The sequence below is a fragment of the Schistocerca gregaria genome, chromosome 4 (genome assembly GCF_023897955.1).
Source record: "Schistocerca gregaria isolate iqSchGreg1 chromosome 4, iqSchGreg1.2, whole genome shotgun sequence".
NCBI classification, from domain to species: Eukaryota; Metazoa; Arthropoda; class Insecta; order Orthoptera; family Acrididae; genus Schistocerca; species Schistocerca gregaria.
The window spans coordinates 383,603,294-383,620,269 of NC_064923.1; the positions used below are offsets into that span (position 1 = coordinate 383,603,294).

A 16,976-nucleotide genomic window follows, 5' to 3' on the forward strand; every position below is an offset into this window, starting at 1 on the left:
GGAGTCATATGCTTTAACTTTATTTTGCCAACGTACAGTCATCCGCAGTGCCACAGAAGACGGCGGAGTTGGCGAGTGATGGCTGTAAGCAGTAAGTGAAAGTCCTTGTTTCGGAAAGGGCGACGGCAAGTCCGAAGACACGTCTTCAGTAGGCTCAACGTGTTTGTTTGGAGCCGCACTGGCTGTTTGTTTACAGCTTTCCAGTTGTTCGCATTGTTTGGAAGTAATTCCGAGGTGGCGGGTGTTTATGGTATGCTCTATCCCGCGTTTATCATCCTCTGTGTTTACGTTTAGCAGTTGACTGACTTCTGCCTCTTGTATGTTGACTACCTGTGGCGAATCGAGAAGCGGCATCACAACAGATTGCTGTAAACACTCGACTGCACTCGTATTGACAGATTCTGCGTCGGGAGTTTCAATGTGAATTAGGCGGGTCGTAACTAAGCCTTCCGACATAGGCGTGTCCTGTGTGGAGGCCCGTGACTCCGCGTCATCGCTCGTGGTCGTGCGGTAGCGTTCTCGCTATCCGCGCCCGGGTTCCCGGGTTCGATTCCCGGTCAGGGATTTTCTCTGTCTCGTGTTGACTGGGTGTTGTGTGATGTCCTTAGGTTAGTTAGGTTCAAGTAGTTCTAAGTTCTAGGCGACTAATGACCATAGAAGTTAAGTCCCATAGTGCTCAGAGCCATTTGAACCAATCCGTGTCATCGGTTTGATTTTTTACCATCTGGTCACCGAGGGTACTACCGTCACTAGTTCGGCGTCGTTTGTTGCCGACAGAAAATGCAACACCGGCGCCTAAGGCGTGACTCGCCACGGTTTTCTGAGGTAAGGGCGGAAAGGTGCCTTTATCGAGATCGCTGTCCTCTGACACAGACGCACTTGGTTGGGAGTCAATCACAGAAAGCGTCTGATTTTGAGTTAGGACATCAGCCAATGTTAATCTCTGTCGTTGTTGCAGATTGTTTCGAAGTACGAAAACGCGCCGTGGGCCATCATCTCGTAAATAGCCACTCGTGTTACAGATAAAACAAGCGCCTACTTGTCAGTCTTATAACCACAAACCATCATATAGGATGGGATACTGACTTTAACGGCCATGTCAACTGAGCGAAACCCACTATAACATTGGAGTTTGTGGTGGCTCGACCATTTTTCGTTTCTAATCGATCGTGCGTCACCGTATTTGGCAAGGACTTCTCTAAGAAAACAAGTCTCAACCTCAGGAGCAAATTGAGCACACGCGCTTGTTTATATTCGATGTCACCGACTGATCACGATGTCGGAACTCTGCTTTGTCACCAGTATTCACCAAAATTTTCTCCTGGTGTATCGGATCTAAAAACTTCACAAAGAAACAATATTCGACCATGTCGTATATGCTTTGTGGACCTGGTCGGACGTGATGCCAATAATATCTACTATCCAGTCATGGATTTCTAGAGAACTCGGTTGCACATTCCGGAAAGGTTTCTCAAATGCAAAACACTGGGTATTGTTACGGGGTACATTGGGAGCCATAACTTCACTATATGAGCGGCCGAGGCCGCTGTAATTAATAAGCGTGTGTACGACGGTAGTGAAGAAGCACTGAGAATATCACAGGTCACAATCCAAGAATTTCTATAAATACGGCTTGCGGCGCTACGACTACGCGGAAGTACCGGCTGTCGCGTCCCAAGCGTAACTGTCCACTGAGCTACCTAAGCACGACTCACGACCCGTCTGTAATTCTGCCAGTTCTTAATCCCTTTTTATTACATCACTCAAATCATGTTCCCAGTGCTTCAAAAGCTTCATTATGAACATTACTGCTTACAGTCTTCCATTATTCATTAGTATCTTCAGTGACAGGTTACATTAAAAATATTTCATTTACTCTTTCGTCACCTAAGTGTTGTATGATTTCACGCAGTAGTTAGTATACTTTGCTAGTTGTTTCCGTATTTAAACGCTAATATGCCGTCTCCATCTCCAAAAAAAAGTTACAAATGGACCTAAGCCCAGTATATTCTTCTATCGGCTATGAGTGGTGATACATCATTGTTAACAATTATGCAATCAGGTAATGACATTTGTCTTTCAGGCGACTAAGAACACTTTTGAATATCATTTTGTTTTATTAAATAGCGATAGTTATTATAAGGTTATAAAAACTTGCTAATTGTGTTAATTCTTTTCCACTTCTATTTAGAATAATTTTCTCCTGGAAGCCAGTTACATTAGCTGTAGGCTGGTTCGATAATCTTACATTAAAGTCTCCAATTCATGTCATTAAGTCTTTTTCGTATTGGTCTAGCTAGTACAAGTCCTTTTTAGCAGTCCGACAACAAGCGGGAAATTAAGTTCGTGCGGTGTAGCCTCAGTCTCCCGATGGGATAGTAATGAACGAAGAGGGACTGTATTGCGGGGTCATGTGAGCCGCCAGTACAATTTGAGATCATCTAGCGCCAGTCATATTTTAAAGCAGGTTGCCGTCACGTGAAAAGTGTGTATGCACTTGGATACAATGAACCTCACGATGAGCAGACGTGTGCCGTGATCATTGGGTCCGCCTTCAGAAGGAACAGGAATTCTGTAGTGGCTTCATCACAGAAGCACGTATTTTCGAATATAATTGTGAGGCATAAACGCCGAAGTCGGAAACGAAAAACTGCAAACAAAGCAAGAACGACAAACTCCAAATCGTTAATGAACCGTTTTATCGGAAAATACCTTGAAAAATTTAGAAAAGTGTGGAAAACGTGCGACCAGTAAGTCCACGCACTATGACAACTATCTCCGCCGGACGGCCAAGTCGGTTAATGGGTTTTTGGTGGGATGTAATACTTTATGAATGAAACATTGACAGCACTAGTTTAATATGCTACAATATGTGTTGTTTGTTAAAACGAACCAAATTTCGGCTGTTAGGCCATCGTCAGTTACAAAGTTAAGTACGGGGTGCAGCGAAACTTTGTTGGATCAAAGATTTTTAAATAGTGCATGTACAGAATATCTCCATTTACAGAGACGAAAATGTTAATGTCAGAATATGAATAAAACAAGAAAGGAAATTTCAGTGTAAATGCGATGGAAGATTATTTAATTACGACGAAACATGTGACGCATAACCTAATGAACTATAGATAAATTACATCAGTTGTACGTAGAAGAAGATAATTGAACCATGAGCTTTGGTGAAATTTTCCGAAGGTGAGGCTGAACAAAAGAATCTTCTCTTTAACAGTTCACAAATTAAAGAAGAGAAATAATAGATATATTAAGCAGGTGAGTGATGCAGCCGTGATTATAGAAAGTAATTTTCTTTTACACTGCAATGGAAATTATAGTCACTGAAATAAAGCAAATGGAGCACGTGAGTACGAGGGGTAATTTACAACACAGTCTGGACAGGATTATGAGTAGCATTTGCACTTAGAACTGGTGAGTAAGGGAACAGGGTCTAGTCATTCAGTACTGGGCTTACATTGATGTACATGTTTTTATTAATTTCCATAGTTTATAAGTAGTAAATCTTCCTTCTTTTTTACGGTAATACTGTAGTGCGATCTCCCTGGGACTTATTTCTCCATTTCAAGAACCCATCGAAACAGAGCTATTTGTTTACTTACGTCAAAATACGGTAGACGAGTTGAAAGTCTTCTAGAACAGTTTCGAAGACTGAAAGCATCACCACGGACGCTGTCAAGGCAACCATTTGGAAGGGGACTGCCTTGACGCATTATAAGAATAAAATTACCGTTTACAATAAAATCGGTCTCTATTCTTCTTTACCTAGTATTTTACATAAATTAGTATTCTGTATCATTTCTTAAGACAGTGACAGCTTACAGCCAGAACATTAATAATAGTGTCACAAATGTAGGGTGGGAAATACGACAATATAGCCCAAATGTGGAAGTGATTAATTCATCTAAATACCGCTGCACAAAAAAATGGCTGAGCACTATGGGACTTAAGTTCTGAGGTCATCACTCCCCTAGAACGTAGAACTACTTAAACCAAACTAACCTAAGGACATCACACACATCCATGTCCGAAGCAGGATTCGAACCTGGGACCGTAGCGGTTCGCAGTTCGACACTGTAGCGCCTAGAACTGCTCGGCCACCGCGGCCGGCACCGCTGCACATTACCGAACCTTAGCGATGTTGTCTTATACGAGCCAAAGTATATGATCGAGAATCTATACGTACATGCTGTAAGCATACAAAGTCTGCAGAGAACCTAGTACAGTGAATGTGTGTGCACCTGTTGCAGTTCCACCGCAACCGCCTGTCATCCACGACCCACGGGGACCTCTCAAGGACGTGGCCGGGCCGTACGAAGAGGGCTCCGAACTTCGGCTGGCTTGCCTCGTCTCTGGAGGTGAGTTCCAGCAGGAGCTTCCAGTACTGTTCAAGTCGTAAGCATTCGCTGCTGGAGTATATTTAATTTATTCATGTCGAGAGAGTCGCTAAAAATCATATTACCATATCAAATGAATTCGCTGGTCATATAACAAAAATGTTTGTCGTTTTCTGTCATCAGTCATCTCACAAGGTTACTACTTTCTCCTCAGAGTAACGGCTAACCAACAGTCTTTCTAATCTTAATCACTCACACAGCATCTGATATTGCGCCAGCGTTTTGCTTTTTGTATTTGGTTTTCTGTGTTTTGTCTTACCCGACACACAGACAATCTGAAACGAATTCCTGTCACGTACCACACAGCGGAAATCAGTTACGGAGAACAAGAGAATATAGTCACATATCAACCAACTGGAGCAATTGGGAAATATTTTTCAGTTTGCTTGTATTGCTAGCAAACGTTACAATAATCCCTTAAAACAACGTAAGTTATCACTACAGTACACACTCTCAAAGAGAAATGTGAGAATGTATATCTCAGTCAAGAAATTGACATATTTTATAAGTCGCCCACCACGTGTTTTTTTTTTATGTGAAGGCTAACCTCACTAACTCCATTGACATTTTGTACATATATATTCGTATTTTTTTGTAACAAAGAATTTACGTAAGACAACAAGTACACACAAATAAGGGGCAGGACTTTAGCATGGAAAGTTATGAATACATATGGAAGGCTACAAATATCAATATGTTTTTTCTGCAATTACAACCATACATCTTCATGGATACTCTGCAAAGGTTCCTTCTCTAATAACAAACGATTGGATGGCATACCTCGATTCGTGTGTAGGGGCCTGAAGACGGTACCAATCAGGGACCGAAACTGATAGCGAAATAAAATTATTCAATAAATTTACGGCCATTTGGATATATGTTTTGTGCAAGTCATCGAACAACCGCAGTCCCGAGACGAGACGGAATTACATAAATAAGTTCCATTGGGTCAAATTTTGATCGGTATGTGGCCAAAAAAATGATGTGGGTTTACTACAATGCTTTTCAAACCACTGTACCATGATTCTAGCGCACGTACACGAGCAGTTGCGCTATTGGATGATGCTGTAGCCTTCGGGAATAATATCAAACGTGAATAGATGCAAGTGGCCCACAACAATTTTCACGTAGTTCATTGAAGTCATGATGCCTTCGATTACTACCAAAATCCCTGAGCAGCCCATGTGAATGTCCCCCCCCCCCCACTCTGACCGAGTCAGGAGCACACGGTACATGATTCAAACACTCGTTCTCCAGGACGATGGCATATCTGGATGCGGCCAGCGTCCTGCTGTAACAAGGAATGTGATTCATACGACGAAGCAACACGTTTCCTCTAATCCAAGATGATACTGGTAGTTATGCTACTGGATAACGCCATCGCAGCCACACAGTTACTTTGGCTCCAAGATGCAATCTCCATAATCCAGTTCGCGCTGCAATGTCGACATGGGAGCACATAGGGAGTCCATATTCCACAATGAGCGCTGAAACAATGTGCTCCGAAACACTTTTACTTGCACCATCATTTACCCTGTCATCAAATCTGCCAGAGATCGCCGTCTATCCTGCTTTATAGAAGAGATAAATCTACGACCTCCATTTTGTAATTAGGTGTGGACGTCCAATACCTTTTCGCCTATTAGTCGTATACCGTTCTTCAACATTGTTACATAAATGCTCACACCATAAGTACGCTGTCATGTGATCACGTTCGTCCATTACGCGATGCTCGTTCTGGGCGGCGGGCCATATCAGTCTGCTCTTTGTCGACGCCTTTGTCAGTGGACATCCACATTAGCGGGTTGTATCATTGCTAGAATGTTCCTCCATTCATTTCTGTACCCCTCAAATCCCATCCTTACCACCTGACGTGCCTTCATTGCAACAGGAGACATTCGTTCTCGTGGTGGACGCAAATCATAACCTTTTGTCTCATCAGTGTATAAGGCACCAAGCCTCACGAAATATTGGTAGATACTAGATGAGCAAAGGAATCATGAATGATTCTCAAAAGAGCCACGCCAAGAGAAAAAGACAGAGACAACGGAAAGAGAATTTCATATTTTGATGTGTCTTACACCGTTATGATAAATTACCTTCTTGTCGTTACTGTAATGGGCGTCATACTGAATGATGTAGGGGAAGGCGGGGCAAGACGGGGAGGTGGGGGTAAGACGGGGAAGGGCTATAAGCTACAGCTAGACTGCTGCCGTCTTTGGATAGCTACGTCAACAGCATCAGTACACAGGTCCCAGTGTATTGACATTGCTGAACCTTAGTTTCGCGGCGGTTTCTTTGAGCTTTGCAAGGTTACGTACAATTGTTATACTGATTTGCAATGTTTTAAACCTTTCGAGGTCGTGAAACATGTGTTTCGTGAACATTTGTCCAGACTATCTATAGCACTGAATAGTACGTATTATTAACAGTCAACTGCTGTGTTAGTAGTCAATGTTCACTAAATAGTGTTCATGTAGGCGTAACATAACCTGACAGCATGATAGGGGGCAAGAGGGGGTGAGGCAAGATGGGGAGCTTCCCCGACTTGCCCCTACTATTTGTCCAACCATTACGTTCTTATCGTCTCATGTGTTGACCCCGCAGTGGTTTTTGAACACGTACATTATACGTTGAATGCAATTGTAAATAGAATGGTATTCGTTATTCCAACGTTTCCTAATTAATTACAAAGTATGCCTTAGGCTATATGGTGAATAAAAATACACAAACCGTGCAAAGTCAGTATTCCTGCTATGCTTTAACTACTGACTATTGTAAATATGGTATTTACTATATAATATAGATTTGCAGGAATGGTCTGACTCAATAGTACGTTCCACGTGTTTTATATCAGATGGTTCGCAAGTATCGGCGACAACCGTCTAGACAAGATTTGTCATTGGAGTCAATGGAAGACGCTGTAAATGGTGATATAGAAGGTCATATGGGTTCAGAATGCTGAAGATTAGATGGGTAGATCACATAGCTAATGAGGAAGTACTGAGTCGGATTGGGGAGAAGTTTGTGGCACCACTTGACCAAAAGAAGGGATCGGTTGGTAGGACATGTTCTGAGGTTTCAAGGGATCACCAATTTCGTATTGGAGGGCAGCGTGGAGGGTAAAAATCGTAGAGGGAGACCAAGAGATGACTACACTAAGCAGATTCAGAAGAATGTAGGTTGCAGTAGGTACTGGGAGATGAAGAAGTTTGCACAGGATAGAGTAGCATGGAGAGCTGCATCAAACCAATCTCAGGACTGAAGACCACAACAACAACATGGGTTCTTTCAGGGCAGCTCGGTAGTTCAACGTGCCACAGACAACGATTGAACGACATGTGGCAAATAAACGTGCTAATCCTGGCTATACAGCTGTGAAAACATTAAGGGCCTATGACTAGTGTGTTTACCCCAGAACAAGACGCAGAACTTAAAGACAACTTAACACAGATGGATGGACAGTATTTTGGCCTAACACTTACAGAAATTTGTGAACTCCCTTTTCAGCTAGCTGAACGAAACAACATCAAACATCCACTTGATACTGCAGGCAAATCTGCTGGAAGAGATTGGTTAAATGGGTTTCTTGCACGAAATAGTACTTTAACAATACGAAAACCAGAGCCCACATCAGTCGCACTTGCAATGGGGTTTAATCGAGTTGCTGTAGATAGCTTTTTCGATCTGTTGGAAGGTCACATAGACACATTCAAGTTTATGGGAGACAAGAATTTTCAATTGGGATGAGACTCGTTTAAAAGTCATTCCAAAAGGTCACACAAAGATGGTTGCTTTGAAAAGGCGCAGACAGGTGGGGGCAGTTACTTCAGAAGAAAGAGGCCAGACTGTGACTGCAGAAATCTGTGTTTCAGCGTCGGGATGCTACGTACCACCTATGTTAATTTATCCTCTAAAAACGAATGTAACAAGCGTTTGAGACTGGCCTGCCCCCTGCTGCCTGAGCAAAAGTCCAAGGAACTGGTTGGGTGAAGAAAGAACTATTTTCGACTTGGTTTAAGAAGTTTATTGCATATACTGGAGCGTCAAAGGAAAGACTAGTACTCCTCATATTGGACGGCCACAAAACGCACACCAAGAATTTAGAACTGATAGATGTGGCCCTCGAAAATGGCAGTGTCTTGCTGTGTTTGCCACCACAGTGCTCACACCGTCTTCAACCATTGGACGTGACATTTAAGAAACCTCTCAGTAAATTTTACGAAGATGAAGTAAGATCGTGGCTTCGCACCCATCCTGGAAAAATTGTTACGCTGCATCAGATCGCAAGTTTATTCGGCAAAGCCTTCACTCATTCAGCTACAATGTCTACAGCAGTGAACGGGTTTTGGAAAACAGGCATTTGGCCTATAAACAGAAATATGTTTCAAGAAAGTGATTACCTTCCCTGTTCAGCTACAGACATTCATCACGCTCACACATCTGAAGTTACAGAAACGGAAGACCAAATACCAGAGATGTTGTCAAGACATAAAACTCCTGAACAATTAACAACTGACTTTCAAGCCTCTGTTTCGTCTAACTTTCAGGTTAACAGACCTGAAATGATGTTAGCTATTCCAAAGGTGGATAAAAAAACCAAAATGAAACCACCCCTTCCTGCTCAAGGGATAATAAACTGAGGTCTAATGACAACGAGAAAGAGACTGAAAAATTATTATACTGCTTTGGCCGGCCTAAGTGTCCGAGCGGTTCTAGGCGCTACAGTCTGGAACCGCGCGTCCGCTACGGTCGCAGGTTCGAATCCTACCTCGGGCATGGATGTGTGTGTTGTCCTTAGGTTAGTTAGGTTTAGGTAGTTCTGAGTTCTAGGGGACTGATGACGTCAGAAGTTTAAGTCCCATAGTGCTCAGAGCCCTTTGAACCATTATACTGCTATTACTTCCCTGAAGGAGGCTGGATACGGTGTATTAGCTGCGGACTCTGGGCCCACGACACTTGCGCAGGGATAGAAAGTGATGATGACGAGGCTGTCCACACTTATGTACTATGTGAAAGTAACAGGCCTAAATAAAATGTAATACCTGATTCTACAATTCGCAGAACCATGTTTCGAAACCTTATCGTCACATGATTTCGTTATTCCAGTCCTTATTTAAGCTTTAGAGATGAATTGATGCTAGTTCCCCATCTTACCCCGCATATGGGTAAGACAGAGATATGGTAGTTTATGTTTCAAATCGACATATTTCTTACTAAATGTAACAATTTTGCAGGTTTCTTTGCATTTTATTGTAATTCAATGGTTAAGTAAAGAAACGATAGTCAAAACAACTTGAATTTGTTTAATTTTTTCCCTTTTGTAAGGGTTTAAAATTAGCTTCCACATCTTACCCCGCCTTCCCCTATTTAGATGGCCCCTGCTTGGTCCTCAGCTATGTGCTGAAGCTTAGCCATCTATAAAGAGTGATGATGGCTAGATCATTGACAACAGTCAATCATTTTTTCAAATGAATAGCATTGAGAACAAAGTAGATGAAGAAACACTCTAATAGGGCCGTCTGCTTCACGTCTGCTGTGCAGCGAGCTACCTTAATTTAAGTATTAACTGTATTTTTCCTTATTGTCACTTCTTCTTCCGTGTGTTTTTGCTTTTAGGTAGCTTTAATTGTCGGATGCTACTAATAGTCAGAGAGAGTCCCTTAAGTCAACCATAGTGCCAGTAGTGCTAGTGTTTGTTTTCAATACAGTCCAGAGACAGGTAGTGCTATTTTCATTGTTTTCTACAAGAAGTGGTTAGCAATCACAGTTTAGTCAATAATCAGCCGCCTTTAGTGAATTAGCAGTCTAGTTAAAAGTTGATTAAGTCTCTTCAGTAAATTGATTCCTTAGGATGGATAGGACGTGTGACTGCTGTGTACGGACGCAGGAGGAGCTGGCCACTCTTCGCGAACAGCTGAGCGTGTTGATGGCCACGGTCAGCCGTCTTCAGGCTGCTGCCTCGGAGTGTAGCGGCAGTGGGGAGTCTGGTGCGTCACAAGGTACACCCCAGGTGTTACATGCTTCACCCACTTTCCCTGCTGTCGAGACATCTTCGCGGGTACCGGGCGCGGTTGGGCCACCCTCTCCCCAAGGGGAGTGGCGGGTTCAGCGGCGTTCGCGGCGCACGAGGCGGAGGGTCAATGTGGAGGCTGGCCGTGTGGCATCGCCCGCTCTGCCTGTGAGTGGACATGTGGCTGCTTCTTCAGCAAGGTCCGAGCAGGCACACGGGGGGAGGGGTTTATTAGTTATTGGGAGCTCCAACGTTAGGCGGGTGATGGAGCCCCTTAGGGAAATAGCGGAGAGGTCGGGAAATAAGGCCAGTGTTCACTCTGTCTGCTTGCCGGGGGGTCTCATCCGAGATGTGGAGGAGGCCCTACCGGCGGCGATAGAGAGCACTGTGTTCACCCGACTGCAAATTGTTGCTAATGTCGGCACCAATTACTCCTGCCGTCTGGGTTCAGAGGTCATCCTCAGTTCGTACAGGCGGTTGGCGGAGTTGGTGAAGGCGGAAAGCCTAGCTGGGGGGTGGAATCAGAGCTAACTATTTGTAGTATCGTTCCCAGAACCGATCGCGGTCCTCTGGTTTGGAGCCGAGTGGAAGGCTTAAACCAGAGGCTCAGACGATTCTGCGGAGAGTTGGGGTGCAAATTTCTCGACCACCGCTATCGAGTGGAGAAATGTAGGGTCCCCTGAATAGGTCAGGCGTGCACTACACGCCGGAAGCGGCTACGAGGGTAGCGGAGTACGTGTGGAGTGCATATGGGGTTTTTTTAGGTTAGAGAATTCCCTCCCTAGGCCCGACAAGACGCCACCTGAGACGCGGCAAGGCAGGAGTTGGCAAAATGCAACAGGGAATAACAATATTAATGTGCTAATAGTAAACTGCAGGAGCGTCTATAGAAAGGTCCCAGAACTGCTCTCACTAATAAACGGTCACAACGCCCATATAGTACTAGGGACAGAAAGTTGGCTGAAACCACATGTAAACAGTAATGAAATCCTAAACTCAGATTGGAATGTATACCGCAGAGACGGGCTGGACAGTGGAGGGGGAGGCGATAAGAAGTGCAATAGTACCGAAGGAAATTGACGGAGATTCGAATTGTGAAATGATTTGGGTGAAGGTCACGGTTAAAGCAGGCTCAGACATGGTAATTGGATGTCTGTATAGGCCCCCAGGCGCAGCAGCTGTTGTGGCTCAGCACCTGAAGAATAATTTGGAAAATATTTCGAGTAGATTTCCGCACCATGTTATAGTTCTGGGTGGCGATTTTAATTTTCCGGATGTAGACTGGGAGACTCAAACGTTCGTAACGGGTGGCAGGGACAAAGAATCCAGTGAAATATTTTTAAGTGCTTTATCTGAAAACTACCTTGAGCAGTTAAACAGAGAACCGACTCGTGGCGATAACATATTAGACCTCCTGGTGACAAACAAACCCGAACTATTTGAATCAGTTAATGCAGAACAGGGAATCAGCGATCATAAAGCGGTTACTGCATCGATGATTTCAGCCGTAAATAGAAATATTAAAAAAGGTAGGAAGATTTTTCTGTTTAGCAAAAGTGACAAAAAGCAGATTACAGAGTACCTGACGGCTCAACACAAAAGTTTTGTCTCAAGTACAGATAGTGTTGAGGATCAGTGGACAAAGTTCAAAACCATCGTACAATATGCATTAGATGAGTATGTGCCAAGCAAGATCGTAAGAGATGGGAAAGAGCCACCGTGGTATAGCAACCGAGTTAGAAAACTGCTGCGGAAGCAAAGGGAACTTCACAGCAAACATAAACATAGCCAAAGCCTTGCAGACAAACAAAAATTACGCGAAGCGAAATGTAGTGTGAGGAGGGCTATGCGAAAAGCTTTCAATGAATTCGAAAGTAAAGTTCTATGTACTTGGCAGAAAATCATAAGAAATTTTGGTCCTATGTCAAAGCGGTAGGTGGATCAAAACAAAATGTCCAGGCACTCTGTGACCAAAATGGTTCTGTAACAGAGGATGACAGACTAAAGGCCGAAATACTAAATGTCTTCTTCCCAAGCTGTTTCACAGAGGAAGACTGCACTGTGCTTCCTTCTCTAGATTGTCGCACAGTTGACAAAATGGTAGATATCGAAATAGACGACAGAGGGATAGAGAAACAATTAAAATCGCTCAAAAGAGGAAAGGGCGCTGGTCCTGATGGGATACCAGTTCGATTTTACACAGAGTACGCGAAGGAACTTGCCCCCCTTCTTGCAGCGGTGTACCGTAGGTCTCTAGAAGAGCGAAGCGTTCCAAAGGATTGGAAAAGGACACAGGTCATCCCCGTTTTCTAGAAGGGACGTCGAACAGATGTGTATAACTATAGACCTATATCTCTAACGTCGATCAGTTGTAGAATTTTGGAACACGTATTATGTTCGAGTATAATGTCTTTTCTGGAGACTAGAAATCTACTCTGTAGGAATCAGCATGGGTTTCGAAAAAGCCGGTCGTGTGAAACCCAGCTCGCGCTATTCGTCCACGAGACTCAGAGGGCCGTAGACACGGGTTCACAGGTAGATGCCGTCGTTTCTTGACTTCCACAAGGCGTTTGACACAGTTCCCCACAGTCGTTTAATGAACAATGTAAGAGCATACGGACTATCAAAATTGTGTGATAGGATTGAGGAGTTCCTAGATAATAGAAAACAGCATGTCATTCTCAATGGAGAGAAGTCTTCCGAAGTAATAGTGATTTCAGGTGTGCCGCAGGGGAGTGTCATAGGACCGTTGCTATTCACAATATACATAAATGACCTGGTAGATGACATCGGAAGTTCACTGAGGCTTTTTGCAGATGATGCTGTGGTGTATCGAGAGGTTGCAACAATGGAAAATTGTACTGAAATGCAGGAGGATCTGCAGCGAATTGACGCATGGTGCACGGAATGGCAATTGAATCTCAATGTAGACAAGTGTAATGTGATGCGAATACATAGAAAGATAGGTCCCTTATCATTTATCTACGAAATAGCAGGTCAGCAACTGGAAGCAGTTAATTCCATAAATTATCTGGGAGTTCGCATTAGCAGTGATTTAAAATGGAATGATCATATAAAGTTGATCGTCGGTAAAGCAGATGCCAGACTGAGATTCATTGTAAGAATTCTAAGGAAATGCAATCCGACTACAAAGGAAGTAGGTTACAGTACGCTTGTTCGCCCACTGCTTGAATACTGCTCAGCAGTGTGGGATCCGCACCAGATAGGGTTGATAGAAGAGATAGAGAAATCCAACGGAGAGCAGCGCGCTTCGTTACAGGATCATTTAGTAATAGCGAAAGCGTTACGGAGACGATAGATAAACTCCAGTGGAAGACTCTGCAGGAGAGACGCTCAGTAGCTCGGTACGGGCTTTTGTTAAAGTTTCGAGAACATACCTTCACCGAAGAGTCAAGCAGTATATTGCTCCCTCCTACGTATATCTCGCGAAGAGACCATGAGGGTAAAATCAGAGAGATTAGAGCCCACACATAAGCATACCGACAATCCTTCTTTGCACGTACAATACGAGACAGGAATAGAAGGGAGAAACGATAGAGGTACTCAGGGTACCCTCCGCCACACACCGTCAGGTGGCTTGCGGAGTATGGATGTAGATGTAGAACCTCTCACACAAACAAATGGTTTGTGAAAATCTGTTAGTGGGACCTCCATAACCCATGAAGTTCTTCATAATTAAAAATTCTGCTACAAACGTGCAATATATTAGTCTTACCAACTCCCTATTGGCGTCTCAGCCCCTTCTTCAGGTATAACTGAAGTCAGTACGAAGTTGATATGGCCAGGTTAAATTAAAAGGCAACTCATCTACCGTGCATGGCTCATCAGAGGGAGTATGGAAAAGTGACCACTCCAAAACCAACTTCCAAATGTTCCTGACATAAGTCACCCATACGCTGCAAGCGCTCTAGCCCCTCGAGCATAGACAGTTTTCCCTACCATCTACTGATCAGCCAAGCACGGCCGATGAGCTGCGTTTTAACTCTCGTATCCTAACACAGCATAGAGGCAAGAGAGAAAGACACATGTCAGTCTGCACTTTGTAAGTGCCTAGAGCTAAAGCAGAAACACAGATCCGTCGTGGGAAGAGGACGTTGGCTGATTAAGTAATTGTCAATATCAATGGATTTCACCAACAGCCGTGTAACTGAGATGTTATTTAATTTTGAAGGCACCAGTTTCGGCATTCCACTATGCGATCTTGACCATCCTAAATAATAAAAAGAGTATACATGTAGTGTATATCAGTTCCAATGAAGTCAGACTGATGGAATGGCTCTGCGCCAAACACAGTCACAAGGCACCTACGGGAGGTGCGGAGTTTGAGAACCGATGGGATGTTCGCAGCACGAAACTTCTGAAACTCAGGGATGTAATGAACATTATTTATTAGCAGTCGGACTAACTACTACACTGAAGGCAAAAACCAAACGTTAGAAAAAGCTAAGGAGATAACTCAGTGCACAATAAAAATCAATGTTTGCATCCGTCGGGTGAGTGCTAACAAAAGTAGCGAACACCAAAACTGAGAAAAATTGACATGTCGGAGATTGGCGCCTCAACTACCTGACGGAGAAGTCTTTCGGAAAAAAAATGGGTTTTTAAGAGATTGTGACGGCACACTATTTATTTCTTGCTACAGCCCGCCTACCAATCCGACGAACCTTTATCGACGCAGGTCAATCTGTGGAGTGGCACTGCACCTTAGGCGCATCTGCCCAATCACATTCAAATTTCTTCCTCTCTCCCATTCGGTAGGTAGGGATGATTGTGGGCTATACATTAACTAACTTTGGCGGCAACAGCGCTCAGCTGAAAGCTAAACGTCGCGGCCATTCCTCTTATGGGTAGCAAGAACCGTGTATTACGTCACTTGGCCTAGTCCAGGGGACCCTCATACTTGGGTACCGCTGTTACAGCACTCTAACTCATTTACGTGACGCTTCTCAGGAGCATTATCACGCTTCCTACCTCTGCTAAGATACTACTAATGTAGCTCTGAGCAGTATGCGACTTAACTTCTGAGGTCATGAGTCGCCTAGAACTTAGAACGAATTAAACCTAACAAACCTAAGGAGATCACACACATGCCCGAGGCAGGATTCGAACCTGCGACCGTAGCGGTTGCTCGATTCCAGACTGTAGCGCCTAGAGCGGCACGGCCTAAGATACTAGTGTTTGTGACTGTCGTGTACTATGACACTAGCGTCTAGGCGAAGAATGGAGTCACCAGATAATTATCTCAAGTTATACATATTCCCTGGGACAGCTGCTCAGAGCGTCTGCTATTCAGAGGCCTTGTACCGCTACTGTTTACCTCTGCTAACCTATTTCAACCACATTTGCCTGCGGTCTGCATTGCGTTCCGGATTTCCTATTTTGGAGTGCCCATACTAGCTGCCAACGGCCTTAAGCTAAACAATGTACAACTCATTACATTGTCAATGTATGATTTTAGTTGCAGATGGAGCTGATACGCCGATGTGTGAGACTTCAGTACTAAGAATGTTGTCAACTGTAACGGAATTTTTATTTATGGACAAAATGCATTGTATTTTGAAGTAAGAAAAATTGTCCAGTACAGCTCAAAGAATTTGTCTCGATGGGAGGTTAACCCAGTTTGATCATCCTGTGGCTCCTTGCACTTGCATGCATTCCTTACAAGTGTTAACTGGACAGAATAGTGTGGTGTCTCACCACATGAAGAAATGAGAGTTTCGCAGTAATAGTGATGGCAGGCAGCCTCAGTTCTTTGGCACTTGTCAGCCTCGACCTGAACCGAAAGTATGACAGGATATTGGGCTGCTGCCACTGAGAACCTCAAAATGTGTTTGCTGTAGAATAAGATCAGTGTGTGAAGATGAATTCTAATATTCCACAATGATCGGTAGATACGCAATGCGTGGTAGACAGATCACGAAGTAATACCTAGTATGTGTAGCCCTTTGTTAAGTAACAGGACTTCCCAGTTATGTTATTTCTGTGACATGTTTATGGCCGTTTTGTGTTACTCGTCAGACGTAACACGACATTTTGCCCGTGACAGAAGCTATTACTCACCTTTTTTCTGCGGTCCCTGTTAATCAGCGGTTCACTTGTAATGATGTTATACATCGGCTGCACCGTTTACATCGTTACAGCAAACACGGGCCCTGTTTGGTGTCGTTTTAGGTAACACAGGGGGAACGCATCATACAAAATATTACTCTGGGCATTACTTGCATTCCGCTGCGTCTTGATTTCTGACATCTGGAGCAAATTTTTGTTACTGCTGTTGAGTCCACATGGTCGAGGGCTTGCGATCCATCAAATCAGGAACACCTGTGAATGGTGATTTTGTAGCTGTCTAGTAGAACTATTGTATATTTGAAGTGATACACAGGATGTTAGAGACACTCTGAAAAAGTTGTAAGAGTGCTTCAGAGTTGATTGCGCTGAGAAACAAATGTTATGAAAACATTTCGATACCTGATGCTTTTTCTGAGTCAATTAGCATTGAAGATATCCAACAGTCGGTCACGCTCTCAAATTCAATC

The 16,976-nt window shown here is 43.7% G+C and overlaps 1 protein-coding gene across 1 annotated transcript in view; it reads left to right on the forward strand.

The window, feature by feature from the left end:
* Positions 1–16,976, forward strand: part of LOC126267423 (nephrin-like) — a 1,327,372-nt gene that overhangs the window by 636,050 nt on the left and 674,346 nt on the right. Inside the window, exon 4 of the mRNA XM_049972675.1 lies at positions 4,260–4,367. Within this exon, the coding sequence (XP_049828632.1) occupies positions 4,260–4,367 (108 nt within the window). The remainder of the gene's footprint in view (positions 1–4,259; positions 4,368–16,976) is intronic.